The following is a 24,392-nucleotide window of genomic DNA, read 5'->3' as shown; positions in this document are numbered from 1 at the left end:
CTAACAATTTGGGCCATATATAAATAATTTTACTTCTTATAATTATACATGTATATTTAAAAATAATTATATCTCTCAGCATAACTATAAAAAAAAATATAAAATAAATATTATCTCTTTATTTATTTCTTAATATATAATATTTATACAATATATATAATATTATATTTTCTCCTAAAAGATTTATGTATATTAAAAATAATAAATACCGTTGAAGCACAACAACAAATATGATATTAAAATAAGAAAAATAAAAAAATGTTATTATAGGCAATCGATCTTGTAAGTTTTTGAGAACAATTAACTCCTCGTCGGATATCCTCGTCGGATACCGACTTCCCGTAATGAATATCAGAAAGTGTCATAATAATAACATTATAAATGATATACATCGGATAACTACGATCATTGAAAGTTCAATATTTTCTCTTCAATAGAAAGTCTATCAAAAAATAATTGGAATGGTAACCCAAATATGTAGATCTGTCGTATCAACCGATTTGATCCAAACTTTTCACCAACTACCCAAAGACTCAGGCATCACCTAATTAATCTCAATAATACTCCATAAAAAGGCTCAAGATATTAGTCATTCAATCCCCTCTTCTAGCCTAGAGGCAACATTATCCCTAGCATTCTTGCGAGGTCCTAGGTTCGAGCCCATCAGGCGACAAATTCTGCGCCTGATTAAATAGTTAAGTGTGTTTTCGAGTTATGTGCTTAACCCCATTGTGACCATATTTTCTTTATTACCCACACATCAATAATACAAAAGTAAGTGAGTTAACGATTCAACATCATCGTGACACATACAACAACGACTAACCATAATATAACTTTTTTTCCATGCACATATCATCCATACAAATTTCACCGTGAACAAGGGCGGAGCCATAATTTAAAATCTAACCGGACTAAAACCAACTCTGGGAATATAGTTGTTGTTGCTTCAGTTTAATATAACTTCGTCTAATTTTATCGTGGTGATTAATATGATATCTCCATATAAAAAATATGCAATTTAAGATCTTGTTCAAGGTAGTTTAATCAAACTCAACTTTTTGAGATTTACAAGGAGATTCTAAATTTTTAGCAGTATTTGTTTTGATCGATTCAGATAATGAAAGATTATCAATTATTGGCTTAAAAATATATAATATTATATTTTATCTTTGAATTTGTTTATAGATAAACAACACAACTCTAAAAATTTTACAAACTCGATGAAAGAATGAATTTTAATTTAAAACGACATAGTTTTCAATTAATTTCTATTTTAGAGCCGACATAGTTTAGAGCTCCAGTGAGAATGTATTTTAATTCGTATAGAGTTAGAGTATTAATATTTTTTTAGAAAATATATTTTTAATATTTTTTAATTAAGAATAAGTTATATAATTTTTAGTGGGCTATCTATACCGTTTTATTATTATAATATAAATTAAAAAAATTATCCACCATGGTAGTTCAGATAAGAGTGGTCTTTAGTTAGTAGTTAAATCAAGTAACACTAATAATACATTTTTTAAATATAAATGTGTTAATTTGGATTATTATTTGTGCAATTTTACATGTGATTGATTTATTATAATTTATAGTTCACTAGATATTATTAAATATTATAATTATAAGTTTTTTAATAGAAAATATATTTAATTATTATTGATTTATTCCATTAATAAAACTTAGATGAGTCAATTTTTTATAATACATGTCTAGATAATTTTTAATAATTCATAAATTTTAAATAAATTAGTTAAACCAGATATACAAGCTTTTTTCCAACAAAATTAAACATTAGGCTACATACATTTCCATTAAACAAAACAAAATTCAACACAAGATGATGCATGAGAAAGATGGGAAGAGTCAACTTTTTTTTGTTGACATCTACCAATTTATTGAACAAGTTTAAAGGTAACTTTAAAACAACAAACAAACATTTTACTTTGGATAAGAATCCCTAAGAACAACATGGTTCTGATAGTTTTTGGGCAGTTGTATTAGAAGTAGACTTATTGATAGAAGATGAAGGAGTCCAAATGTATATAAGCATTCCCAATATAAGGACAATCGCACCTCTAAGAAATCCCGATGGTAGGGTAGATGCCACGCCTAAGTATGGCAGCGGCAATGTAAATAGGAAAACCGATAAAGGCACTGTCACACCAAAATCAAATCACTTAATTTATTAACTAAAATAAAATATCTTATACCAAATATGATTATTGAAATAATGACCTGAAATCGTGGATGCAAGGCAAGATAAGACCGCGGAAGAGATCATGAGAAGATGCAACAAGGATATGTTGAAAGCCATATTTACAATAACAAATAGCACAGGTAGAAGGGGAGCACCATTACATGATGATGATGATAATGATCCTGCAAATTCAATAAAACAAAATATCAAAACTTGTTATAACAAGACATTAATTGTTTATATTTTGTTTGTTTACCATTTACAAGGCCATTATTGAGAAAGCAACCAGCACCATCTTTAAGATATGCTGGTAATTGAGTAAATGGGATTCCCCATAGATTTGATAAAAATGGAAGGAGTAAACATATAAAAAGTGCCTGCACAAATAACATGTCTTTAATCCCCCGTTTTAAATCAGGGCGTTCATAATTGGAATTGAATCTGAGAACAACTCTAGTCTTATATTACCTGAAAAGCAGATCCATACGAATTCACCACAAATAGATCCACTGATCCTCCCTGTATTTGTAGCCATGATCAGTAGTAATATAGTACAGTGTTCACTAATGGATATTATGAACAGGTAGACATTTGAAAGGTGACTTGTTTTATTGGTTCTGTATCCCTTTTATGCCAAATCTATCTTTTGAGTTGTATCCCAAAATTTATTCATTAGGTGAAAAGGAAATTCATGACTGATAGAAGTAAAAGTGAGTTAAAAAGATGTAAAAATATCAATTAATCACTTACTTTAAGTTGTTGAGCAGCATTCATGAAGATTACTTCCTACATTTTAAGAGAAAATAAAGACATAATATTTACCAACCAATAGGTAAAGAGGTAAAGACAGCAGTTCTATATATGTAGTGCAGAAAGTAAATACCTTCATTACTGTATCAGCAGCTTGAAGTAAAAAAGAAACTATCATCAAGAGACTCCAAAATGTTCCAGCTTGAACTAAAGAACCTGCACTAGATCCTCCACTGTAAAATTAAAATTAACCACAAGATAGAATTAGCCAAAAATTCAAGCAAAAATGAAATTAAACAAAATGTGTTCTTTTTTTACCTTGCTACAGTTACAATAACACCAGCAGCTACCAAAAAGCAACCTAACAATTGATTGAATCTATATCTTCTTCCAAGGAACAAATATGAAAGGAGAAGTTGCCATACCAAAAAGCTCTACAAATAAAATAGAATTATATTAAGTACATATTTGGCTTAAAAAACTATACTTTGAAATATTTAGATAAATAGATGGCATTTTCACCTGAGACAAGATAGTGATTGCTGCTCCAGGAAGCATGGCTGTTAAAAGACAAGATTCAAATTATCATGTAAGAATTCCAATTGAAATTAATATGTTGAAGAAGAATCACCTCCAGCCGCCATTCCAGAAGCAGCAGCAAGAGCTTCCAATAGACCAATAACAACATATGGAGCTTTTGGTAAGGAAAGCATTTCATTCGTTACAATGCCAGCATTATATCGAATATACAATATAAAGAAGTATACAATTACATATCTGAAAATAACAACCAACCAACCACATTAATTAGTAATTTGCATTCATCTGAATGAATCAATATGATTCATTCAACAAAAATTAGATAAAACAGAGCAATCAAATGTAGAAGTTGCATTTTCTTAAAGTCTTTTTTTTTTCATTTAAGGCCTTGTTCATTTGGGGTAATTTATAACTAGTATTCAATTAACCATTATAAACCAAAATAAGATCCATCAATCAGGTTGATCATTCAAATAATTCAATATCAAACCAATCCTAAGAGAGAAAGAATTCCAAAATGAAAATTTCTATTTCATTTTTAAGCTGAAGGTGATCAATCAAACTGGACCCACAAAAAATTTACAACAGAAATTCAAATAATCTACTTCAATCAACCATTATAAACCAAAATAAGATCCATCAATCAGGTTGATCATTCAAATAATCCAATATCAAACCAGTCCTAAGAGAAAAGAATTCTAAAATGAAAAATTCTATTTCATTTTTAAGCTGAAGGTGATCAATCAAACTGGACCCACTAAAAATTCAAATAATCTAGTATTCAATCAAAATAAGATCCAATATCAAACCAGTCCCTTTTTCATTATAAACCAAAATAAGATCCAACAATTGGGTTGATCATTCAAATAATCCAATATCAAACCAGTCCTTATATCTAGTCCAAAAATGAAAAATTCTATATCATTTCTAAACTGAAGGTGATCAATCAAACTGGACCCACTATAGAGAACTCAATTGTAACTTTTCTGTTTTCTCTTGTCTCTCTCCAATGATCAAGTATCACACTCTTCCTTTTCCATTCATGATGCATTCAACAATTGTGAAAATTATTATTATTTTATGTTCAATGGTGGTCCTATCATAGTCCTTTTCTTTTTTTTAAACAAGAATCTTGTCAACTTGATTTTACAAAATTAAATATATGTAAGTTTATTATATTTAATTATTATCCATTGTTTTGAATGAATAAACAAAATAAATTATGACTTTTCCTAGTCTACCAAAATTCAGCCAAAGAGAGAAAACTTACCCAAAGGTAGCAAGTTGAGCCAAGAAAAAGGGATACTGCTTCAAAGGAACCAATGCTAATTTATACAGGACACGATTACCTACACCAAGAACCACCGTTGCAATAGCTGCAATCAAAACCTCAACCGTCCGATCCCTCCCTACTTCCTTCGCCGCCGCCGCCGATGACGACGACGACTCTTCCTGTTCATCCTCCGAAATCGTATCGCCTCCTCGATTCTCCTCCGCCAGATCCATCACAGTAGTACAATCTCCAACAGCAGCGGTTATCCTAATCCGACCTGATCTCTCTTCTCCACTAACGCCGCAGCAATTCTCCGCCACTATTACTGATTGTTTATCCGGTGATTGCAACGACAAGGACAATCTCAATCCTCGATTTACTACTTGATTAGGAAACATTCGGATTTCAATGGCGGATGAGCGAGGTAACCGCCGAAATGGAACTTGATTGGAAGCTGCCGGAGAGACGGAGCCGGCGTAAGTTGTAGTTATCCGGCGACTATATTGCATCATGATTGAGTGAATTTGTGAAGTTTTTACCAAGTATGATATGCAGAGATTGATTGATCAAGAACAAGAACAGAGATGAGGCGAACCGCAAATGGTAAGGTGGAAAGAGAAACGAATTTGAAGCGGCACGATTCACAATGGCTGGTCAGTACATGGTGACTTTATGGGAAAGAGATGTAGAGAGAGAAAGAGAGAAAACAAACTTTTAAACTTATATGGAATTTTATTAGTATATTACAAGTTTAACTTGTATTAGAAATTGATTTTTTTCATATAATTATTTTTAAGTTTAGATTTTAAACATATTATAAATGAAAAAAAAGGAAAGAAATATGTTTCTAAATTGAGTCAATATTTTAACTAGTAATAATTTTTTAATTTTAGAACATTAATATTAATTATAAATTTAATTCCATTCACATCCAAATTAAATATAGAAAAATAAAAATTTATCATTTTCAAATATTTTCTTAAATTAATTTTAGTTTTGAAATTCATTTGATTTAAAATGGTCTATTTATATTAAAAATAAAAATAAAAATTATTTAAGCACAACAACAAAACATGACAGTAAAAAAAACGTCACTTAATAAGTTATCAAGCTCGTAAGTTCTCGAGAAAACGATTAACTTTTCGATCGATTCTACGACTTTCCGGAATGAATCTCAGACAACGTCGTAATAATAACATTATGAAGGATACGCATCGGACGATTACGATCATTAAAAGTTCGACGATTTCTCTTCAATTTGATAATCCACCAAAAAAAATAATTGAAAGGATAAGTGTTAACTCAAATATGTAGATTTATCATATATGATAAATAAACAATACTTCATTTTACAATCAATTATTTTTACTTATTAGTTTTAGATGTCGTTCATTTTTATTTAAAACTTTTTAAGGTCTTGTTTGAGGAAGTAGTTTTTTGGATTTTGTCTGGGTTTTATCTAAAAAAATCCTTGTTTGATAAAAGGTAGGAAAAAACTGGTTTTTAAAATTTAAAGACTAATTTGTCTTTTGACTTTAGAAGATATGGTGTAGGTGAGAGAATGATGGTTTAGAGAGAGAATATAAAATTAGAGGGTAGTTTTGGTATTTAAATAATAAAATTATTTGATTTGATGGTTGATAAGATGTTTAAGTTTTGGGATAAAAACTAGGTTTTATCCCAAAAACCCCTTCGACCTAAGTGAAAATCAAATTCGTTATATACATTATATTTAGTATTTTAATAATATTTTTATCGTTTAAATAAACTTAGTACTAACATGTAGACCTTAAAGTAAGATCAATTCATGCTATTTAGGGCCCACTCCCAACATCCAAAATAAAAAACTTCAACAAAACTAGGTTATTTTTATTAAAAAATAATATAACTTATTTTATTTATTTAATATAATATTGAATATAAGTATGGAATTAAAAAAAATATTTAGGTTTCTACTGCCTTATAGTTACAATCAAAGTTTACTATGTCATGCTCCTAACTTAAATAGTCAATGTCTATTTTAATTGTTATATTTTTAATGATAATAGATTATAAAACATTTTAAATCTTAAATAATATTCCTTTTATTTTAATTGAATTATTAAGATGAATTAATGATTTTGGATGTTGCAAATGAGTGTTCATAATGAATTTCATTTTTATTTAACTCAGAGATTTTTCCATGGACTTGTGACTAGCCTTACCCATAATCAATGTTTGAATATATACACCTAAAGCACTGATCATAGAACTAAATAATTTTATTGTTACCATTATATATATTTTAAAAATTAATATAAAGACAGGAACAATAGGGACCTCTTTTAAATCATAGTAAGAATCAAATATAAAATCTTAAAATATATTTATTTATTTTAGAACGCTAGTTCCGCAAGTTCGACCAATTTTCGCGGATTAAACAAATATCATACAAACACATTTAAACAGGTGCAACAGAACTTGTCGTATGACAGACTCGAACCCAGGATCTCAGACTAATTCCCGTGGGTTAAACATATAGCCCGCAAACATACTTAACAAACATAACTTACCGTATGACGACTCAAACCTGAAACCTTAGGGAAACCAGTGTTCTAAATGGCGGCCGAGGCGGCCGCCTAGGCGGTAGGCGGTCCAACACCGCTCCGCCTATACATGAGTCGGTCAGATTATTTAATTATTTATTATTTTTTTATTAATTACTAATACTAATATATATATAAATTTAATAAAAAAAAACTCTTTATCTCCCACTATTTATTTAAATTTTACATTCCAATTCATTCACCTCACCTCTTTGATCATCTACCTCTTCTTCAGTTCATCTGTACTTATTTTTGTTAAATGTTACTATGTTAGAGAATATTAATTTGACTTTTTGGTAAAATGATAATTATAAAACATCTTTATTATATTTATATTTATATTTAACTGCCTAGGCACCCGAGGCAGTAGGCAGTCACTTACCGCTCCGCCACCGCCGTTTAGAACACTGAGGGAAACTAAGGACATCCACCTTTTACGATGACACAAATTACGATGACACAAATGAGAAAGTTAAATGTAAAAGTGTAAGACAATAAAAAAAAATTCAATTATCCTTAGTCTTCTTGCAATGGAAAACTTGACTTAAATGTGAAAAAATATAATATTAAAAAATGCTAGAACACACAAGTAACTTGATAATTGAACTTCAATAACCATCCTTACTTAGGTTAACCATATCATATATTTTTAAGTATAAATTTCAAGTTCAGGATGTGACTTTCTAAGTTTTGTCAAAAATTCATTACAAGAAATACTCAATTCTTCAGAACAAGTCTCCCTTTGAAATTCAGGTAAAATTTCATGTATATTATGATAATCAGAAAAACGACATAAACAATTCAAGATTGTGCGAGTAATTCTACCATCAAGACAAACTCCCTTAGCCGCCATCCGATCAAGCAAACCAAAAAAATCATCCTTTTCACCCATTTCACAAAATCCTTTCAACAACGAATCGTATACAGCAACACTCGGATCGTAACCACACGACAACATCTTTTCAAGAACGTGTTTTGCCTCCTCTAACCATCCTAACTTGATAAAACCATTCACTAGTATTGAAAACGTCACAGAATCAGGAGATACGCCTTTTCGAATCATTTCATCGAATAATTCTTTCCCGGATTGTAGATCACCAGTTTTCAGAATTCCATGGATCAAAGTATTAAACGATATAGCATCTGGATTAGCCATCGAATTAAACAACCCTTTTGCCTCCTCCAAACAACCATCTTTACATAGAATATCTAATAAAGCGTTATAATGATTGTTGGCATTTGAAATACCACGAGCCCTCATGTGTAAGAAAAGACCTTTGGCGACGTTTATCATTTTGAGACTGCAGAATCCTCGAATCATAAGTAAATAAGTATTCGAATTCGGAACTAATCCCACTTCAACAACATTCCTTAATAGCTGCATTACTTTCTCTACATATCCTTCCTTCAAGTAAGCCCTAATCAGCAAATTAAAAGACAATATGTTAGGTTTTTGGATCATCTTACAATGAATCTCTTCGGCTTCTCTAATTCGACCTTTTCTACAAAGCCCATCGATTAAACATGTAAAAGTGCAACAATCCGGTTCAGTCACCTTTCGCAATAACTCTATAGACTCATCAACCTTACCATTCTTGCTAAGCCTCGAAGCTAACGTATTGAAAGAAACCACATCCGGTTTCATATCTTCAAAAACTTTGAAAGCATCAGTAAACAAGCCAGAATTACAAAGTCCATTGATAAGTGAATTATACGTTGTTGTGTTCGGTTCTTCACCTTTCTCCACCATTAAGTTAAGTAAACGCATTGCCTCCAATGGCCTCCCATCTTTGCAAAGGTCATCTATCAAATGATTATATATAACAACATTAGGCTGTATTCCTCTTTCAGACATAACATTCAATAAATCACTAGCTTCTTCCCATCGCCTCGTTTTGGAAAGACAGCGAAGTAAACTCGAGTAAATGAATTCGTTGGGTGCCATTCCTTTCTCCATCATTATATCGGAAAGTTGCTTTGCTCTATCGAAATTTCCTGCATCACAAAAGCCATTGACAAGTGAGCCATAAGTGACAATATCTGCACTCAATCCCTTCAGCTTCATATCCTCCAATAAATCCATGGCTTCTTCCATTTTACCCTCTTTACTTAACCCATCTATAAGAATGGTGTAAGTAAATAAGTTAGGGTTTCTTCTTGACGTATCTGTCTCAACAGGCAACCATTCATGAAAAAGCTTAACAGCTCGAAAAACATCACCATTTCGACAAAGTCCAATAACAATGACATTTATACTATATATATTAACTTCAAAACCACGCTTTATCATCACGGCCAACACTCCAATAGCAAAATCAATCTCATTTGAATGAACAAAACACTCAATTAACGAACCTAATGATAAGTAACTACGAAAATTACGGATACCAGACATCTTATTGTAGACCTTAATAGCTAGGTTATACTTCTTCAACTTTGAAAGAGTTATGAAAATAAAACTACAAGTTGATTCGGAAGGTGGACCGTGCGAATCAATAGCTTGATTGAAGAGAAGAAAAGCATCTTCAACCTGAAGAACTGATTTTTCACACAGTAACCTAATTCGGCTTTCGATTTCATATAGATTACCTGTTGCAACTCTGAAACTGGATTCTATAGATGAAGACGATGCTGATGATAAGCTTTTGGTGTGAGTTCGTAAGAGATTTTGAGAAGGACGACGCGAGAGGAAGCAGTTTTTGTAAAACTGCTTTCTCAAAATCACTTCACGCATGACAAATCTTTGCCTCCAACGATTGAAGAAGATAAATCAAACTCGGAAGAAGGAACTCTTACTACCTGTTTCAAGGAGATTGGAGAAGCAGTGCAAATTCTTGAAGGTAAAGGATCTGAGAAATCGTGACCGAAGAACAGAGGTTTAGCTAAATCATTGAATAAGCTTAAAATGTTATTTATACTTTCAATTATATACAATTTAGTCCAAAATATGTAATAATATATTTTTTGAAAAAACAACTATTGTATAAATAATTGAAGAGAATTGTCATTAGTGATAAGTTCTTTCTTAGCGGTAATGTACAAGTAAAGAAAAATAAATTGAACAAAATATGGGGTTAGCAAACGAAGCCATATTTTAATTAACAATTTATTAATTATTAGTATTTTGAATTATAATTTTGTGTGTATCTTTACCATTATGATGACAATTCAAGTACATTGAGTTTGTTTGGAGGATTGAAATTGGCAATTAAATTTTAATTTCATAATAAATAATATCAAATTACTATTTATTTATTATGTTTGAAAAAATTAATAATTATAATTCTATTTCAATTCTAATTTTTTTATTTGAAAAAAACAAAATAAAAACAATTTGAATAAATATTATTTATATTATTAAGATATTTGTTTAACAAAATATATTAGGATAACTCAAGTATCAATTTTTTTTTTTAAATATCTATTCTCGTTAAGAAAAAAATCGGTTTGACATTTAACTTTACAAATTAAAAAAATATTAGTTCAAATATCAACTTATTAAATCTAAAAAAAAAATTGATTCGTAATTTTAACTTTCTAAATTAAAAAAAAATCGGTTTAACACATTAACCGTGTTGTAAATGGTAAAATAATAATATATTTTTGTTTAAAAAACATAAAAAAAATAATGAAATTATAATTCCAAACTAAAAATAGTAAAATTGAGAATTATAAAATACATTATTTTAAATTCTAATTTTAATCATAATTCCAATTCTTAATCTTAAATGCCCTATCAAACCTAAGAATTGAAATTGGACCCTTTAACCCTTGGAAATTCCTTATTTCGAAAAAACTCGAGGTTCGAGAAATTTTAACCTTAGTTTGCGTGTTAAAAATATTTTAATAAAATATTATTTAAAATATTTATTCAAAAATGTATTTTAACATTTTAAAATTAATTATATCAGTAATTAATTTTTATAATTAATTTTAATAATTCTCTGGATTTAAAATAATCCATAGTTTGATTAAAAGAAATCTGTATTAATTAAAAAAAATTAAAAGATTATTTATTTGATGAAAGAGACGTCAATTAATTTTTATTTAAAATCAATAAAACATTTTGTATACGTATGTAAACATGTATTTGATCAAATATTTTTTTGAGTTCGATGTTTGGTGATACTCGGGAAATGAACTTCGCACTATATCTTCCGTACCCGTTAAAAAAGTCTCTACTTTATAAAATATTAGTTTTATTTGAAAACTTATTTTTCAAGTCCTAAACATTTATAGTTTTTATTCTTGCATTTAAAATTGTAGAATAATATTTAAATGCTAGTGTCTGCGATTAATGTCGAGGATTATCGAGGAAAATACCTGAAAAATATCAGTTTTAAGGCATTAGAATTTAAAAATAAATTCAAACATGCCCTTCTCAAAAAAAAAATTATGAAATATTCAAAAAGTAATTTGAAATCGATATCTATTTTTTCAGAATTTTAAAAAATGGTTTGGAGCTTCAAATTTTACAAAAAAACAATTTTTAAAATTAAAAATTCCAAACAAACAGGTCTCCTCGGTTGCGTGTGTCGGTCTTTCGGTCACGGGCTAAAATTCCTCAAGTCGCGGGCGCTGGACTCTCAATCGCGGGCGCTGGACTCTCAATCGCGGGCGCTGGACTCTCAGTCGGGTGCGAAGGATCCTCAGTCGAGGCTAGGATTCCTCGGTCGGGTGTAAGGAGTTCTCGGTCGCGCGCATTGGTCCTTTGGTCGGATGTGGAGGATCATCGGTCAGGTTAGAATTTCTCCATAAAAAAAATCATGCCAGACTTGTTTTCTCGGTCGAAAATCAAGCATAGGCTAAAGTCCCTCGGTCGGACGCCATGATTCGTCGGTCGGATGTAGAGGATACTCGGTAGGACCAAGATTTCTCGATCGGTTGTCAAACATCAAACTACAGGTTTAATGATTTTGATTGGAGCCTCCATTCTTTAATCTGATAGTATGAGGAGTTTCGTCTAGTCCCAATGATCATTTATAATATCACTCTGATGTATCATTCGATCGGGATGATGTTCTATTTGATTTAAACAGTTCTTGAACAAAAATCAGGATTTTAATTTTAAAGGTTTTTTTGGGTATAAAGAGTTTACCGACAACTTTCTTATACATGTTATGATCAAATAAAATCAAAACATGAACACTGACTGTTCGTATTAATTTTTAACCAACTAAAGAACTAATTTTTTTATTTTCATTAATATTTTGGTATTTAATCAAACATGATTGTGATTGCTTGGAATTGACCTAAGTATACTCTTAACACCCTTAGAAATGTGCTAGGAAGGTTTTTAGGTCACTATTCTTAAGACATAACTCAAGAACAAAAACCCGTTTTTGAAAATGTTCAAAATCAAATTAGTGTACTTTTGATTTGGATCGATTGATTCTAACTGGTTTCGACAGAAAGCTTACAAATGATTTCATGACCATTTCCCAATAAAAAATTGAACAATCAAACAATATTTTAAACTCGTCAAACTGGAATGTAAATTTTTTAATTTGAACTCATAATTTTTAATTACAACATTAATGAAAGCTTATAGTAAGTTGGAGGACACTCCTGAACTCTTTTAGAAGCTTTGTGATTACTTAGAATCGAGTCTTAAAATTTTATACAAGATTTCAAAATTTTCAAGGAAAAACTTGAAAATTTTAATGACAAATTTTGTGTGAAGTAGATTGAGGGCTTATAATTCTGATCCTTGGTTTCGTTTTGGTTGAGGGGAGTTATTTGTAGCCAGCCAATGTCGGTTGATCAATCAAGTGCATCAAATTTCAGACAAAATCCCAATAATGACTTTTGTTTGTTCTTCATCCAACTTGATCGTTCAGGTCATGATTGAGCCTATGATCGTAGGTGAAATGACCACCAAGGTAGGGTGATCATTTCAACTTTTAAATCAAGTCATTTGGTGGAGTATCAACCGAGTTCTATATTTGAAGAATCAAAGATTTTTGTTCGATGTTGATCTAGTTCGTCGAGAGGAAGAAGACAAATCATGGTCGAAAACGACGTCGTTGCTGAAGAAGTTTCGAAATAACGTCGTTTTTGGCCAAAGCGCGGACGCCTAAGCATTCTGTCCGTGTTCCACCTGCATTGGACGTTTTGTTTGCGTTTAGGCTAACGACGTTGATGCAGGCGTTAGTTGATCCAGTGCTACGCGGAAGCGTTTTCCTTCCATTGCAGCGGGCAACACGACTGACTGTTGTGCGTGTGATGAGATTCTAGCGCTCATCCGATGGCTGTGTGGTCTGCTCCAGCTATTTCTCGTGTATTCAGTTGCACTGGATCACAACCCTTTCCCAACCCTGGAGCTTGTTTGAAATTAATTTTTTTCAATTTTTTTGGCTCCATTTTCGACTTACAAAATATTTTTAATTGACATATTATTTATTTTATTTTTATTTTATATATTTGGGGTTTATAAATAATTAATTTTGGATAAAATCGATACAATATTTATCCCAAATTATTTATTTTAATTTCGTTTTAGTCCTTAAAATTAATTTGGGTTAAATGAATATAACATTTATTTCAAAATATTTTATTTCATTTTTCTGGCCTTTATTCTAATTAATTGGATTTAATTAATACAATAATTATCCTAATTAATTATTTATTCATGATTTGACCTTAATTTTAATACTTTCGAACCCAATTCTAATTCTAATTCCAATTCCAATTCCAATTCCAATTCCAATTCCAATTGGAACCCAATTCTAATTCTAATTATAAATCCAATTCCAATTCTAATTCCAATTCTAATTCCAATTCATTCATTACTGACACAATAATAAAAACTTAATAGACAAATTTTCCTTATAAAATAAATAAAATAATCATATTTTTTTTTATGTTTTGCTAACATAAAATACTCGTATACTTACATTAAAAATATAGTTATATATATATTTAAAAATTTGATTTTATTGTTGAAATTATTTATTTTAAAATTAATAAAAATTAATTGTTTTTAAAAAATAAAATAAATAAATTTTAATTCAAACAAATTTAGGTTGATATATATATATATATTTATCCCTTAACCTAAAAGATGGTAATTTTGATAAACATGACTTTGAGCGGACCCCTCGCAAGAAGAAGTAGAGAGAGAAGGATAGAGAGGAGAGGGTTATCGTATCGCAAAAATCAAATACACATGCCAAAGCCCTAGATTTCTTTCTCCGATTTTCTCGTGGGTATCGTCGGTTGATTCTAAGCGCCTCTTTTTCTTCTTTAATTCTATTAACCTCTTTATATATATATATATACAAATTCACATCGAAGTTGTAACCATTTTTCAGGAACAAGGGAATTATCCCAATTGAATTTCCTCTGCGCCGAGCGACGGCGATAGAGAGAGAGAGAGAGAGAGAGAGTAGGGCAAGAATATCTCCTAGATCAGATTCCTTGTAAGTTATTAAAACAATGATCTTTATCTTCCTTTTTTCTCCTTCCGTGTTTCTTTCTCCTTTATCGCATTTTCCCTATACAACCCATAAAATTGTTTTCATTCTTCACATGATTGAGCAAGGAAAGATCGATCTTTCGTTCCGACGTGGGTTCAGTGTTTCCGATTGTCTTGTAGATATGTGGAATTGATGTATATTGACATTGTATGGTCGAATCCTTCTTTTTTAATTAGGTTAAACGTGTTCCTTTTATTTTTTGTTGAAATTGGGGTTAGGGTATTTATCAAGTTATAATTTTCGAGGGTTTGGTAGTAAACCAAATATTTAGCTTCAGATATTGGTCTTGGTCAAAAGTTTGTGCTAATGAGTAGATATTGGTAAATCATCCTTATTCTCTTAAGCCCAACTGGTGTTTCCAAATTCCAAGTAATTTTTGTTTAAGATTGCTTTAAAAATAGTATACTTGCGTTTTGCTTGCCGAGGAAATCAAGAAAGCTTTCAGTTATTAATTTATTATTGCAAATATGTCATCTTGTTCTTCTAATTATCTTTTGCATCTGTATTTTGACCTGTAAATATAGTTCCTGACTTTGTGATTAGGAAGATTTTTGAGTGCAATTGAAACTGATGTATTATGACATGGTTCATTCTCCATTTTGAGCTGTTCACCTCCAACTCAAGTGTTATGTATGAAGTGATGTTCCAGTTTAACATAATCACGAATTGTGAATTTTAATCGTCTTCTTTCCTATGATTCTATGAAGCTTATTTCACCTATTGGATATAATTTTTTTCCCTTTGTTCCTAGTCAGCATAGAGGAACTCATCTTCATTTTCTAGTTTGAGAGGTATAAATGAGACTTTATGTTATTTACTTCCCTTTTTGTAGGTTAGTTACAAACATGTTTGGTGGGTGATGGCACAAATGGAAAGAATGTCCGCTTCTTCCTCATTCGAGACAGCTCAACGTTTATACGACAAGGTAATAATTTCACAAGAGTATATTTTGTTTTTTTGACTGGGAAAAAAGGAATTGGGTAAACAATCTTTTCTTGTTCAAGGTGCCTTGTCCCTTTCCCTTCTATCTTGTAGCGTCTGGAACTTATGACTAGATGCAGACAAGAACTTGCAGTGTCGTGGTTTTAGTTGTTTCCAAGAACTAGTAGTTTGTTACATAGGAATGCTTTTCTTGTAAGATGCAGACAAACTATTTTGTTTACTTGTGCATTTAAGTGATAAAAGTGATGTGGTCTCTGACTATTAATCTAAGTCTTGGGTTTGAAGTAAATGAACCATTTAGATGATCTCCTTTTAGTTGTAAGGACTATTTTTACCTAATAGCTTGCATCACAATATGATTAATTAACACTTCTAGATGATGCTATTAAAACACTGTCTATCAGAGTTCATTGAGATAAAAACTATTAGAGCTTATTTGGTGTTGTTTTATTTATTTATAAATAATCTGAATTAAAAAATAAAATATTTGGTAAAAAAAGAGGGATTATTTGGATTGAATGTCATTAAAAACAAATTAAGGGATTTTGGTATTTTTGTTAATGATTTGATTGATGGAGTTATAAGGTGTTAAAGAAGGCAGGACGACAAGTCTCTGTCCAGTAAACAATCAAGCTAAAGATAAAGAAAAAGCTAATAAAGATAAAGACTAGAATATAATTAGAAGAATTTGTTAACCAAATATTTTTATTTATAGAAGGATTTGTGAATATTTAAAGTAAATAACTAATTGCATAATTATCTCTATTTATCTTCTACTGTGTATTTTTATTAGCTTCTTATCGTTAGCCCTATTTTCTGTCTGGACAATGACAGTTGTCTTATCTTCTTTAACATAATGGGTTATTTAGATTAAATCGAAATAACCCTTCATCAAACAAGGCCTTGTTCATAGGTTTTATTATGGCTGCTGAAATTTGATGAAGAATTTCTTACATGCTAGCATGACACGATATAATATTTTCTCTTCCTTATCTATATGTTTGAGCATTTTCTTATCCATGCCTTAATGTTACAGAATGTCGAGTTGGAGAACAGGCGCCGTAGATCAGTACAGGCAAAAGTCCCATCTGATCCCAATGCTTGGCAACAGATGCGCGAGAATAATGAAGCTATAATTTTGGAAAATCATTCATTTTCTGAACAGCATAACATTGAACATGCTTTGTGGCAGTTACATTACCGTCGTATTGAGGAATTCAGAGCCCATTTCAATTCCGCTCTAGCATCCAATGCTTCTACCACTTCCCAGGCTGTGAAGGTCCCACCACGACCTGATCGTGCAACCAAAATCCGCATGCAGTTTAAAACATTCCTTTCAGAGGCTACAGGGTTTTATCATGATTTGATGCTTAAAATTCGAGCAAAATATGGTCTTCCACTTGGTGCACTCTCTGATTATTCAGAGAATCAAATGGCCATTGATAAAGACAGGAAGAGATCTACTGAAATGAAGAAAGGCATCATTTCATGTCACCGTTGTTTGATATATTTGGGTGATCTTGCACGTTATAAAGGTCTATATGGAGAGGGTGATCCGAAAGCTCGAGATTATGCAGCTGCGTCCAGCTATTACTTACAAGCGTCTTCTCTCTGGCCATCAAGTGGAAATCCCCACCACCAGGTATGTAGGCTGCAATAATCGCATTTATCCATTTGAGACTGATAATTCTTCTTGTTTCTATTGTCCTTATCACCAGTTGTTGTGTTTTTGCAGCTTGCCATATTGTCTACATATTCTGGAGATGAGTTGGGTGCTGTTTATCGCTATTTCCGGAGTCTATCAGTTGATTTTCCCTGTTCAACTGCAAGGGAGAATCTAGTTATTGCATTTGAGAAGGTATTGCCATATATTGCAGTTGAATATTCTGTTTTGTGGTTATTTAATGCACAATGATAATCTTGGTTTCCCTCATCCCTTTATTAAAATTTTCTTATATCCTTATTACAGAATCGTCGGAATCATTCTCAGCTGTTTGTGAATTCCAAGACTACTACCAATGGATCTCCTGTTCGAAGTACTAATAAAGGAAAAGTGAATATGGAACTGAACCCCAATGCTAAGACTGATACCAATGTTTCTAAGGCCCGTGAAATATGTATAACCTTCACTACTCGTTTTGTCCGTCTTAACGGTATCCTGTTTACGCGAACGAGGTACTAATTTGGAATGAATAGAAGGAAAAAAATCTCCTGATGATATTTCCCTTGAATATAACTGATTATCATTTCTGTCATTTTATTTTATCAGTTTGGAGACATTCCCTGATGTTTTATCTGAAGTCATCAATGATCTGAACAAGCTTCTTTCCACCGGTGTAAAAGAGGAGCTGAATTTTGGCGCAGATGCTTCTGATAACGAAAACTTTATTATTCGTCTCGTTTCCGTTCTTATATCGACTGTACATAATGTTACTCGGGACAGTGAAGGGCAGACTTATGCAGATATTTTACAAAGGACTGTTTTGCTTCAAAATGCGTTTACTGCAGTTTATGATTTGTTGGGGCATCTGTTGAACAGATGCACACAATTGCTCGATCCTTCTTCAAGTTATCTTCTACCTGGCATCCTAGTTTTTGTTGAATGGTTGGCTTCTTGTCCCGATGTTGCATCAGGCAGTAACATGGATGATAAGCAAGTGACTGCAAGATCAGTCTTCTGGAATCACTGTGTGGCCTTTTTAAATAAGCTATTGTCTGCAGGTATGGTTGATATGGATTATGAGGACGGGAATTGTTTTTCCAAAATGAGTAAATATAAGGAAGGGGAAAATGAGAGTTATCTTCCTTTGTGGGAGGACTTTGAGTTGAGAGGTTTTTTACCTCTTCAACCTGCACAAGCTATTCTCGATTTTTCCAGAAATCAACATGCTGTTGGAGGTGATAGCAGCAAAGTGAAAATAATTCGCATCAAAAGGATCTTAGCAGCAGGGAAGGCGCTGTCCAATGTAGTTATAGTTGACCATAAGAAATTTACTTTTGATTTGCAAGTGAAGAAATTCACAATTGGTACGAATCCCCAAACTTCTCAAGCTCTCATGCCTAGTTCAAGTTTGGTCAGTCCTACTGTGGCTACATCCACTGAAGGTGTACGACCTGCTGCTGCACAACATATTGATAGTGAGGATGAAGATGAGGTTATTGTTTTCAAGCCGGTTATAAATGAAAATAGAAGTGATATTGCTTCTTCTAAAATAATATCCCCTCAAACTGGTGTGGACAGTGGAGAAAGTTCTTTCCATGGTCTGGTATTGACTTCTGATGAAATTAGGCCAAATCCTCAAGCTGGATATATTTCCCGTTTGCAGACCCCTGCTTCTGCACCAATCATGCCAAATTTTCAACCGACAACATCATCAACATCCTCTATATGGTCAATGAATCAGCCAGCATCCACTATTGTCAATGAGCTGGAGGTTGCAAACTCATTGGAGATGAATCTCATGATGAATCCCGCTATACAAGAGACTATGAGCCATTCTCACCCTTCTATCATCCCAACTACGAACATTCATCAATCTACGAATATTCATCAATCTACCAATGGCAGTGTGAGCAACGTACAATATAACTGGGGTTCTGTCCCATTTTCTGGTGTTAATTCAGAAAATAATATAACTGTTAGTTCGAGAAGAAGTCCAGTAAAGCGGCCTGTTCGACACCACGGTCCTCCACCTGGTTTTGGTTCTGTTCCACCAAAATTTGCAAATGATAATAATAATTCTGGTAATCCACTGATGGATGATTATAGGTGGTTGGATGGGTATCAGCCTCCATCATCAGTGGGAACCTCGGGTCTTAATCAATCTATTAACTATCCATCGTATCCGAATGCCCAGTACAACAACACGGGCTCAGTGACGATGACCCCGAGTTTCAAGCAGAATCCTGTGGAGGAGAAGCAGCAGAATGGTTGGGACGATTTACTGGCCTTTGATCGTCTAAAATTGCAGGAACAACTGCAGCAGTCACAGCAACTTATGAATGGAGGTCAACAGTTCTATCCCCTCCATTCAATGTGGACAGGGCATTATCCTGTGTGAAACATTCAATGAAATTAAGAGGTTAGTTGTTCCTCCTGCTTTAATGAACTTGCTCTTTTTTTTCGTGAAAAGGATGAACCTTTTAATAAAATAAGAAACGAAATGTTGTGAACAAATAAATAGAAATTATTACTAGACAGTCACATATATCAAATATGCGAATGAAAACACTAGAAACTAAAGTCATGCAACAGAGCTAGTTAAGCAACATTTTTGAAGCGTACATACCCAATTCCATGCAAAGTAACAAATTTTGGGTGGAGTTAGCAACTTTGTTCATTATTCCATTTTTGCGTAATTGCATTCCTGAATCTCCTTCCAAACGTTTTCCTTGTTTCTAGGTTTAGAAGTAAAAACTAAAGCATTAATGAACTTAATTTGATTGGTTGTTTATATATTTATTCCTTTTAGTTTGTTGGCTTGTGGACTATTTTTAATTGTGCTTTTATCTCTTGTACCTTTGCTTAAGGTCGATGAGAATGATGGCAGTTGGATGTAACATTCTGCTGCCTGCCTACTCCAAACTTGCTGGCTGTTGCAATCAATTAGTTTTCTTGGAGCATGATGATGTTAGTTATTGCAGACTTTTCCTAGTCAATGAGTGAGTATCTCTCTCTCTTTCTCTCTGCTTGCTTCCCTCCCGTCTCATTTTCCTTGCACAAATAACATGCCAAATTAATAGGTAGCTAAATCATCCATGTTCCCATGTTCCTTCAATGCATTAAACATATGTTCCGAATGTCTGTTATGTATATATAGTATCCCTTGTTTGATCTAGGGTTATTTGAATTACCAAGTTGTTATTTTGCTAAAAAGACATTAGGGTATATTGGAATTTTAGTTGACGGATTAAATGATGTGATTGATAATTACCTCAATTTAAAATACATATGTTCAAGAGAATCCATTTTTTGAATTTCTCTGAAATGCTCCGAAGTTGTTAGACTTTTCTTAATGTGTTCTATGTTTTTCAGCCCTAAACCAGTAAGTGCCTTGTAATTAACCTTAGTGGAATCAATTTCAATTGGTTGGATTGGATAGTGGTTTATTTGAAATTAATCTCAAATAACCAACATCAAACAAGACCAAAATTCTTCTTGGTGACAACCACTTTGGTAGTTTGAGGTTTGTTCAAACTTCAAAGAAAAAAAAAATCTCCAAGAACAAAATAAAAAAGTTATTAATGCTTTTAGTACTATTACTTAGGGTTAAACAATTTTGTTGCTGGTTATGTTAATGTATTTTGTTTCCATTTTTATTAATGATTGCTCTTCTAATTTTTGCTAGAGGTTTGTTGATGATGGGAAAAGTTTGAGAGACTTTCTTTTGTGGTGCTGTTCATTGTTATGGTCTATATTTTGATGTTGGTTTTGGATAATCTTCATCACATAAAAGACCATAATAGGCTGTGAGACAAATCTTGTCATGCAAATATTATTGGAGTTGTCATCAATGGTGTGGAGGATCTGGATATGTCATGTTGTGTTGCTTGCTTGATCATTATTTCCGGCAGCATTTATGTTCTGTGGCGACTTGTGTAACTGGAATAAGTTGCTGAGCAAGATTTGAATTTGGAACAAATGGTTTGTCACAATAAAGTGGTGGTTTTATGTCTGTTTGTTTTTGTGTTTTGCTTGTCATTAATGGTTCGTTACGCTAAGATTGTTGAAGAACTATTGGTCTTTTTATGTTTGAGTTTGTTTCAGTTTCAATAATGACAGTCTACTTATGTAGATTGGTATCTTCCTGTTTTCTTGTTTGGATTAATCAACTTACAAATCTATATGCAATATGAATATTCAGTTTGCTTACACCATATCTTTTGGGCCATCTTTGAATGGATTGTAATATTGTTTTTTTGTGATCAAATCCTTGTTAATAAAAATCTGAATCTATATGCATAGTGATTAGATTGATTCTAAACCAATGGTTAAGAAGGTTGAGTCAATGATGCTTTTTATTTTATTTCCATTTACTGCTTTTTTGTTGTCACATGATTGTTACATCCCTTTGTTTACTCTAACTAAGTTATATGTTGTTTTCTGAAATGTCAATTAATTAGTTAATGTCATGGATGAACATGTATTGAATTGGGTTATAAGAATTCTCATTTTTAATCTCGGGTTTTTAATGGATCAAAATCTTATAGTAACTTACCAAGAAGATTAACGCAATAACTCGATTTTTGTTACCTAAGGTGGATAAGATTGGTTTAAAGAAGAACAAAGCTTGAAGTATGAAAACAAACAAAATGACAAGATAGCAACCAAGGACCAACAAAAACAATTGAATCAGGAAACTAGCACTATATTTATTTCAATTTACAGCTAAAATCTATAAAGAAGATCAAGATATGTTCTCGAGTTATCAAACTGAAAAAAAGAAAAGAAAAATTGAATATCCAAATATAGAATTGGACAGCCAACCCATATATATCTATACAAGGCAGGTTGGGTTTATCCTTTATTATTTTGCAGAATTCGATCATAACCTATAAACTATACAACCAAACGAAACTGGCTTATTACACTACTAACCCTGATGATTCGATCTTGCCAGTAGCTTATCTGCTGCTTCGCGTTTCAGTGTCCTTTTTGCCCTTCTACCGACAGTTGCTCCTTTCTTCTTAATGTTATTATTATTATGCTCACCTGATGTGCCTGCTCCATTTGGCTTATAAACTGGCCTTGCTTCAACTCTACCTGATCTGACATATCCATTATCTCCCCATCTACGATTTCCAATTCTTAAGTTCGATGAATGTCCATAGTAAGCTTCATCGAGATCTTCTTCATCATTCTCATAAGTGCTGTAATAGTAGTAATATTGATAGTAATCGTCCACTTCATCTGTCTGTTTTTCTGTTTCTTCCACCTTTAGAGGCGTAAACCACGGGGCTCTAAGGAGGAGGCAAACACTTTCCTCAAACATGTTTTCACATAAGCTGGTAACCAAAAAAGTTATTCAGAAGAAAACCAATTTACTAAACATCTACAATGTTCACACGTGAAGAAGATACCACAAGCAGACACAATTCTAATGTTCTTGTTATGTAAGCAATTGATGTTTTAGGTTCAATTTTTTCCAGGGGCACACGAGTGATAGAAATGTGATCAGGAAAATGCAGAGTTATCGATTGTAACAGAAAAGAAGTGAGAAAAAGTATTATGAAATGGATTAGAGTCATGCCTTCCATCAAGAGAGCGATGAATATTGAGGAACTGAAATGGATGTTTACATTGAGGACAGGTAGGAGTTTCCTTGTAAGTTGCCCATTGAAGAATGCAGGTCACGCTGAAAAACCAAATTACGTGTTAATGACGAATGCAGTATATATATATATATATATATATATATATATATATATATATATATATATATATATATATATATATACAAGACGAAGATTCATGATATATAGACAACAAACAGACCAATACGCGTGACCACACCCTTTAATAAGGGCCGTCTCCTGAAACTTTATTTCGCTTACACATATTGCACATATTCCATGGTTATTGTCTCCTTCTTCGCTCTTCACCGCAGACTGAAAGCGCAATTGAACTTAATGAGAATGGAGATCCATTAACAATCAATAAGCAAATTTCCAATTAGTTTGCAGAGGAAACCATTGCAATAACATAATAATCAAATCAAAATAAACTCAAGTTTTCATAGATAATAACCATTGAATGAATTTTGATCAGAAAAGGAACCTCCAGAGAAAGATTCTTCCAAGATGCAGCTTAATTTTCTAATTTCTTATCAGAAAACAAAGGAAGCTCCATTGAAAGATCATTAGTTGATCCTTGAATAAATTTTGATCTCTAGAGAAAGATTCCTCATTTTATTTTCTGTCCGTGACAAAACCTTTGAAAGATGTTATTTAACGTACCTTTTCAATGATAGCCAGATTGTTGAGGTCGTTGATTAGTTGTTGACAAACCATTAGATCAGCCACGGCAGCCATTGGAGAATCGGGGATTTTGTTGAGAAGGAATAAGGGTGTGCCCGTGTAGATAAGATAAAACAGGAATTCTAAAGAACCTCTTTCGATAGAAGGCGAATAAGAAAAGCCCCCATGGCTCTGTAGAGAGAAAATTCAGGGAAGGAAAGAATAGAGCCCTAAAATGAAACTCAGAAGAAGATGATGATGAAAAAATAACCGTCTTTTTATAAATTAGTTATTTAGTTATGTTTAACAGATTATAAATTGATAAATTATTATAAATATTATTAATTTAATATTTTATTTTAAAAAATTAAATAATTATTATTTATTTTTCTATCATTACTTTTAATTTATTTAAAAAGACAAAATATTAACATAAAAAAATATTTAATAAGTTATCAACTCATAAATATTCAAGAAGAACGATTAACTCCCCTCCTCGACACACTCAAATGATTTTTTCTGAATAAATTTCAGAAAACGTCATAATAATACTACGATCAATAAAAGTTCGACGATTTTTCTTCAACCAGATAGTGCACCAAAAATAATTGGAATGATAACTAAAATATGTAGGTCACATCAAGTTAAACTTCTCAACAACTATC

At 32.0% G+C, this 24,392-nt stretch overlaps 4 protein-coding genes across 6 annotated transcripts in view; 1 reads left to right on the top strand and 3 right to left on the bottom strand.

Annotated features, from left to right (window-relative positions):
• Positions 1–1,793: 1,793 nt before the first annotated feature.
• On the bottom strand, positions 1,794–5,455 carry LOC124917074 (protein CLT1, chloroplastic-like). Its single transcript, XM_047457641.1, has 10 exons — positions 4,764–5,455; positions 3,585–3,730; positions 3,476–3,513; positions 3,272–3,387; positions 3,087–3,186; positions 2,954–2,989; positions 2,672–2,722; positions 2,460–2,580; positions 2,242–2,385; positions 1,794–2,160 (listed from the first exon to the last, which is right to left on the bottom strand). Exons 1-10 carry the CDS (start codon positions 5,276–5,278, stop codon positions 1,964–1,966), a joined length of 1,464 nt encoding a protein of 487 aa, XP_047313597.1. The 5' UTR covers positions 5,279–5,455; the 3' UTR covers positions 1,794–1,963.
• Positions 5,456–7,937: 2,482 nt separating this feature from the next.
• Positions 7,938–10,160, bottom strand: LOC124917065 (pentatricopeptide repeat-containing protein At4g28010-like). Its single transcript, XM_047457637.1, has one exon. The coding sequence runs from the start codon at positions 10,083–10,085 to the stop codon at positions 8,001–8,003; it is 2,085 nt and encodes a 694-aa protein (XP_047313593.1). The 5' UTR covers positions 10,086–10,160; the 3' UTR covers positions 7,938–8,000.
• Positions 10,161–14,421: 4,261 nt separating this feature from the next.
• LOC124920288 (nonsense-mediated mRNA decay factor SMG7-like) lies at positions 14,422–21,642 on the top strand. 3 transcript variants are annotated; one of them, XM_047460744.1, is made up of 9 exons: positions 14,422–14,555; positions 14,665–14,772; positions 15,662–15,754; positions 16,808–17,413; positions 17,507–17,629; positions 17,741–17,946; positions 18,041–19,853; positions 20,302–20,433; positions 21,120–21,642. In XM_047460744.1, exons 3-7 carry the CDS (start codon positions 15,689–15,691, stop codon positions 19,830–19,832), a joined length of 2,793 nt encoding a protein of 930 aa, XP_047316700.1. In that variant the 5' UTR covers positions 14,422–14,555; positions 14,665–14,772; positions 15,662–15,688; the 3' UTR covers positions 19,833–19,853; positions 20,302–20,433; positions 21,120–21,642. The 3 variants fall into 3 exon arrangements, with proteins under 3 accessions (XP_047316700.1, XP_047316699.1, XP_047316697.1); XM_047460743.1 differs by having other exon boundaries at positions 14,427–14,559; XM_047460741.1 differs by having other exon boundaries at positions 14,448–14,568.
• Positions 21,643–22,113: 471 nt separating this feature from the next.
• The window catches only part of LOC124912125 (E3 ubiquitin-protein ligase RNF13-like), an 8,986-nt gene continuing 6,707 nt past the window's right edge, over positions 22,114–24,392 (bottom strand). Inside the window, exons 3-5 of the mRNA XM_047452691.1 lie at positions 23,267–23,396; positions 23,022–23,126; positions 22,114–22,776 (exon numbers count right to left, since the gene is read on the bottom strand). Of these exons, the coding sequence (XP_047308647.1) occupies positions 22,365–22,776; positions 23,022–23,126; positions 23,267–23,396 (647 nt within the window). The 3' untranslated portion in view covers positions 22,114–22,364. The remainder of the gene's footprint in view (positions 22,777–23,021; positions 23,127–23,266; positions 23,397–24,392) is intronic.

The sequence above is a fragment of the Impatiens glandulifera genome, chromosome 1 (assembly GCF_907164915.1).
Source record: "Impatiens glandulifera chromosome 1, dImpGla2.1, whole genome shotgun sequence".
Classification (NCBI taxonomy): domain Eukaryota; kingdom Viridiplantae; phylum Streptophyta; class Magnoliopsida; order Ericales; family Balsaminaceae; genus Impatiens; species Impatiens glandulifera.
Note: the sequence above shows the minus strand (reverse complement) of the source record. Positions and strands in the feature narration are given on the sequence as shown.

Coding starts and splice junctions, on each gene's coding strand:
- LOC124920288 (XM_047460744.1), top strand. CDS start 15,689: ATGGCACAAATGGAAAGAATGTCCGCTTCTTCCTCATTCGAGACAGCT. Junction 15,755..16,807: donor CTCAACGTTTATACGACAAG/GTAATAATTTCA, acceptor TTAATGTTACAG/AATGTCGAGTTGGAGAACAG. Junction 17,630..17,740: donor TAGTTATTGCATTTGAGAAG/GTATTGCCATAT, acceptor TCCTTATTACAG/AATCGTCGGAATCATTCTCA.
- LOC124917065 (XM_047457637.1), bottom strand. CDS start 10,085: ATGCGTGAAGTGATTTTGAGAAAGCAGTTTTACAAAAACTGCTTCCTC.
- LOC124917074 (XM_047457641.1), bottom strand. CDS start 5,278: ATGATGCAATATAGTCGCCGGATAACTACAACTTACGCCGGCTCCGTC. Junction 3,514..3,584: donor TTCTGGAATGGCGGCTGGAG/GTGATTCTTCTT, acceptor GTCTTTTAACAG/CCATGCTTCCTGGAGCAGCA. Junction 2,990..3,086: donor CTGCTGATACAGTAATGAAG/GTATTTACTTTC, acceptor CTTAAAATGTAG/GAAGTAATCTTCATGAATGC.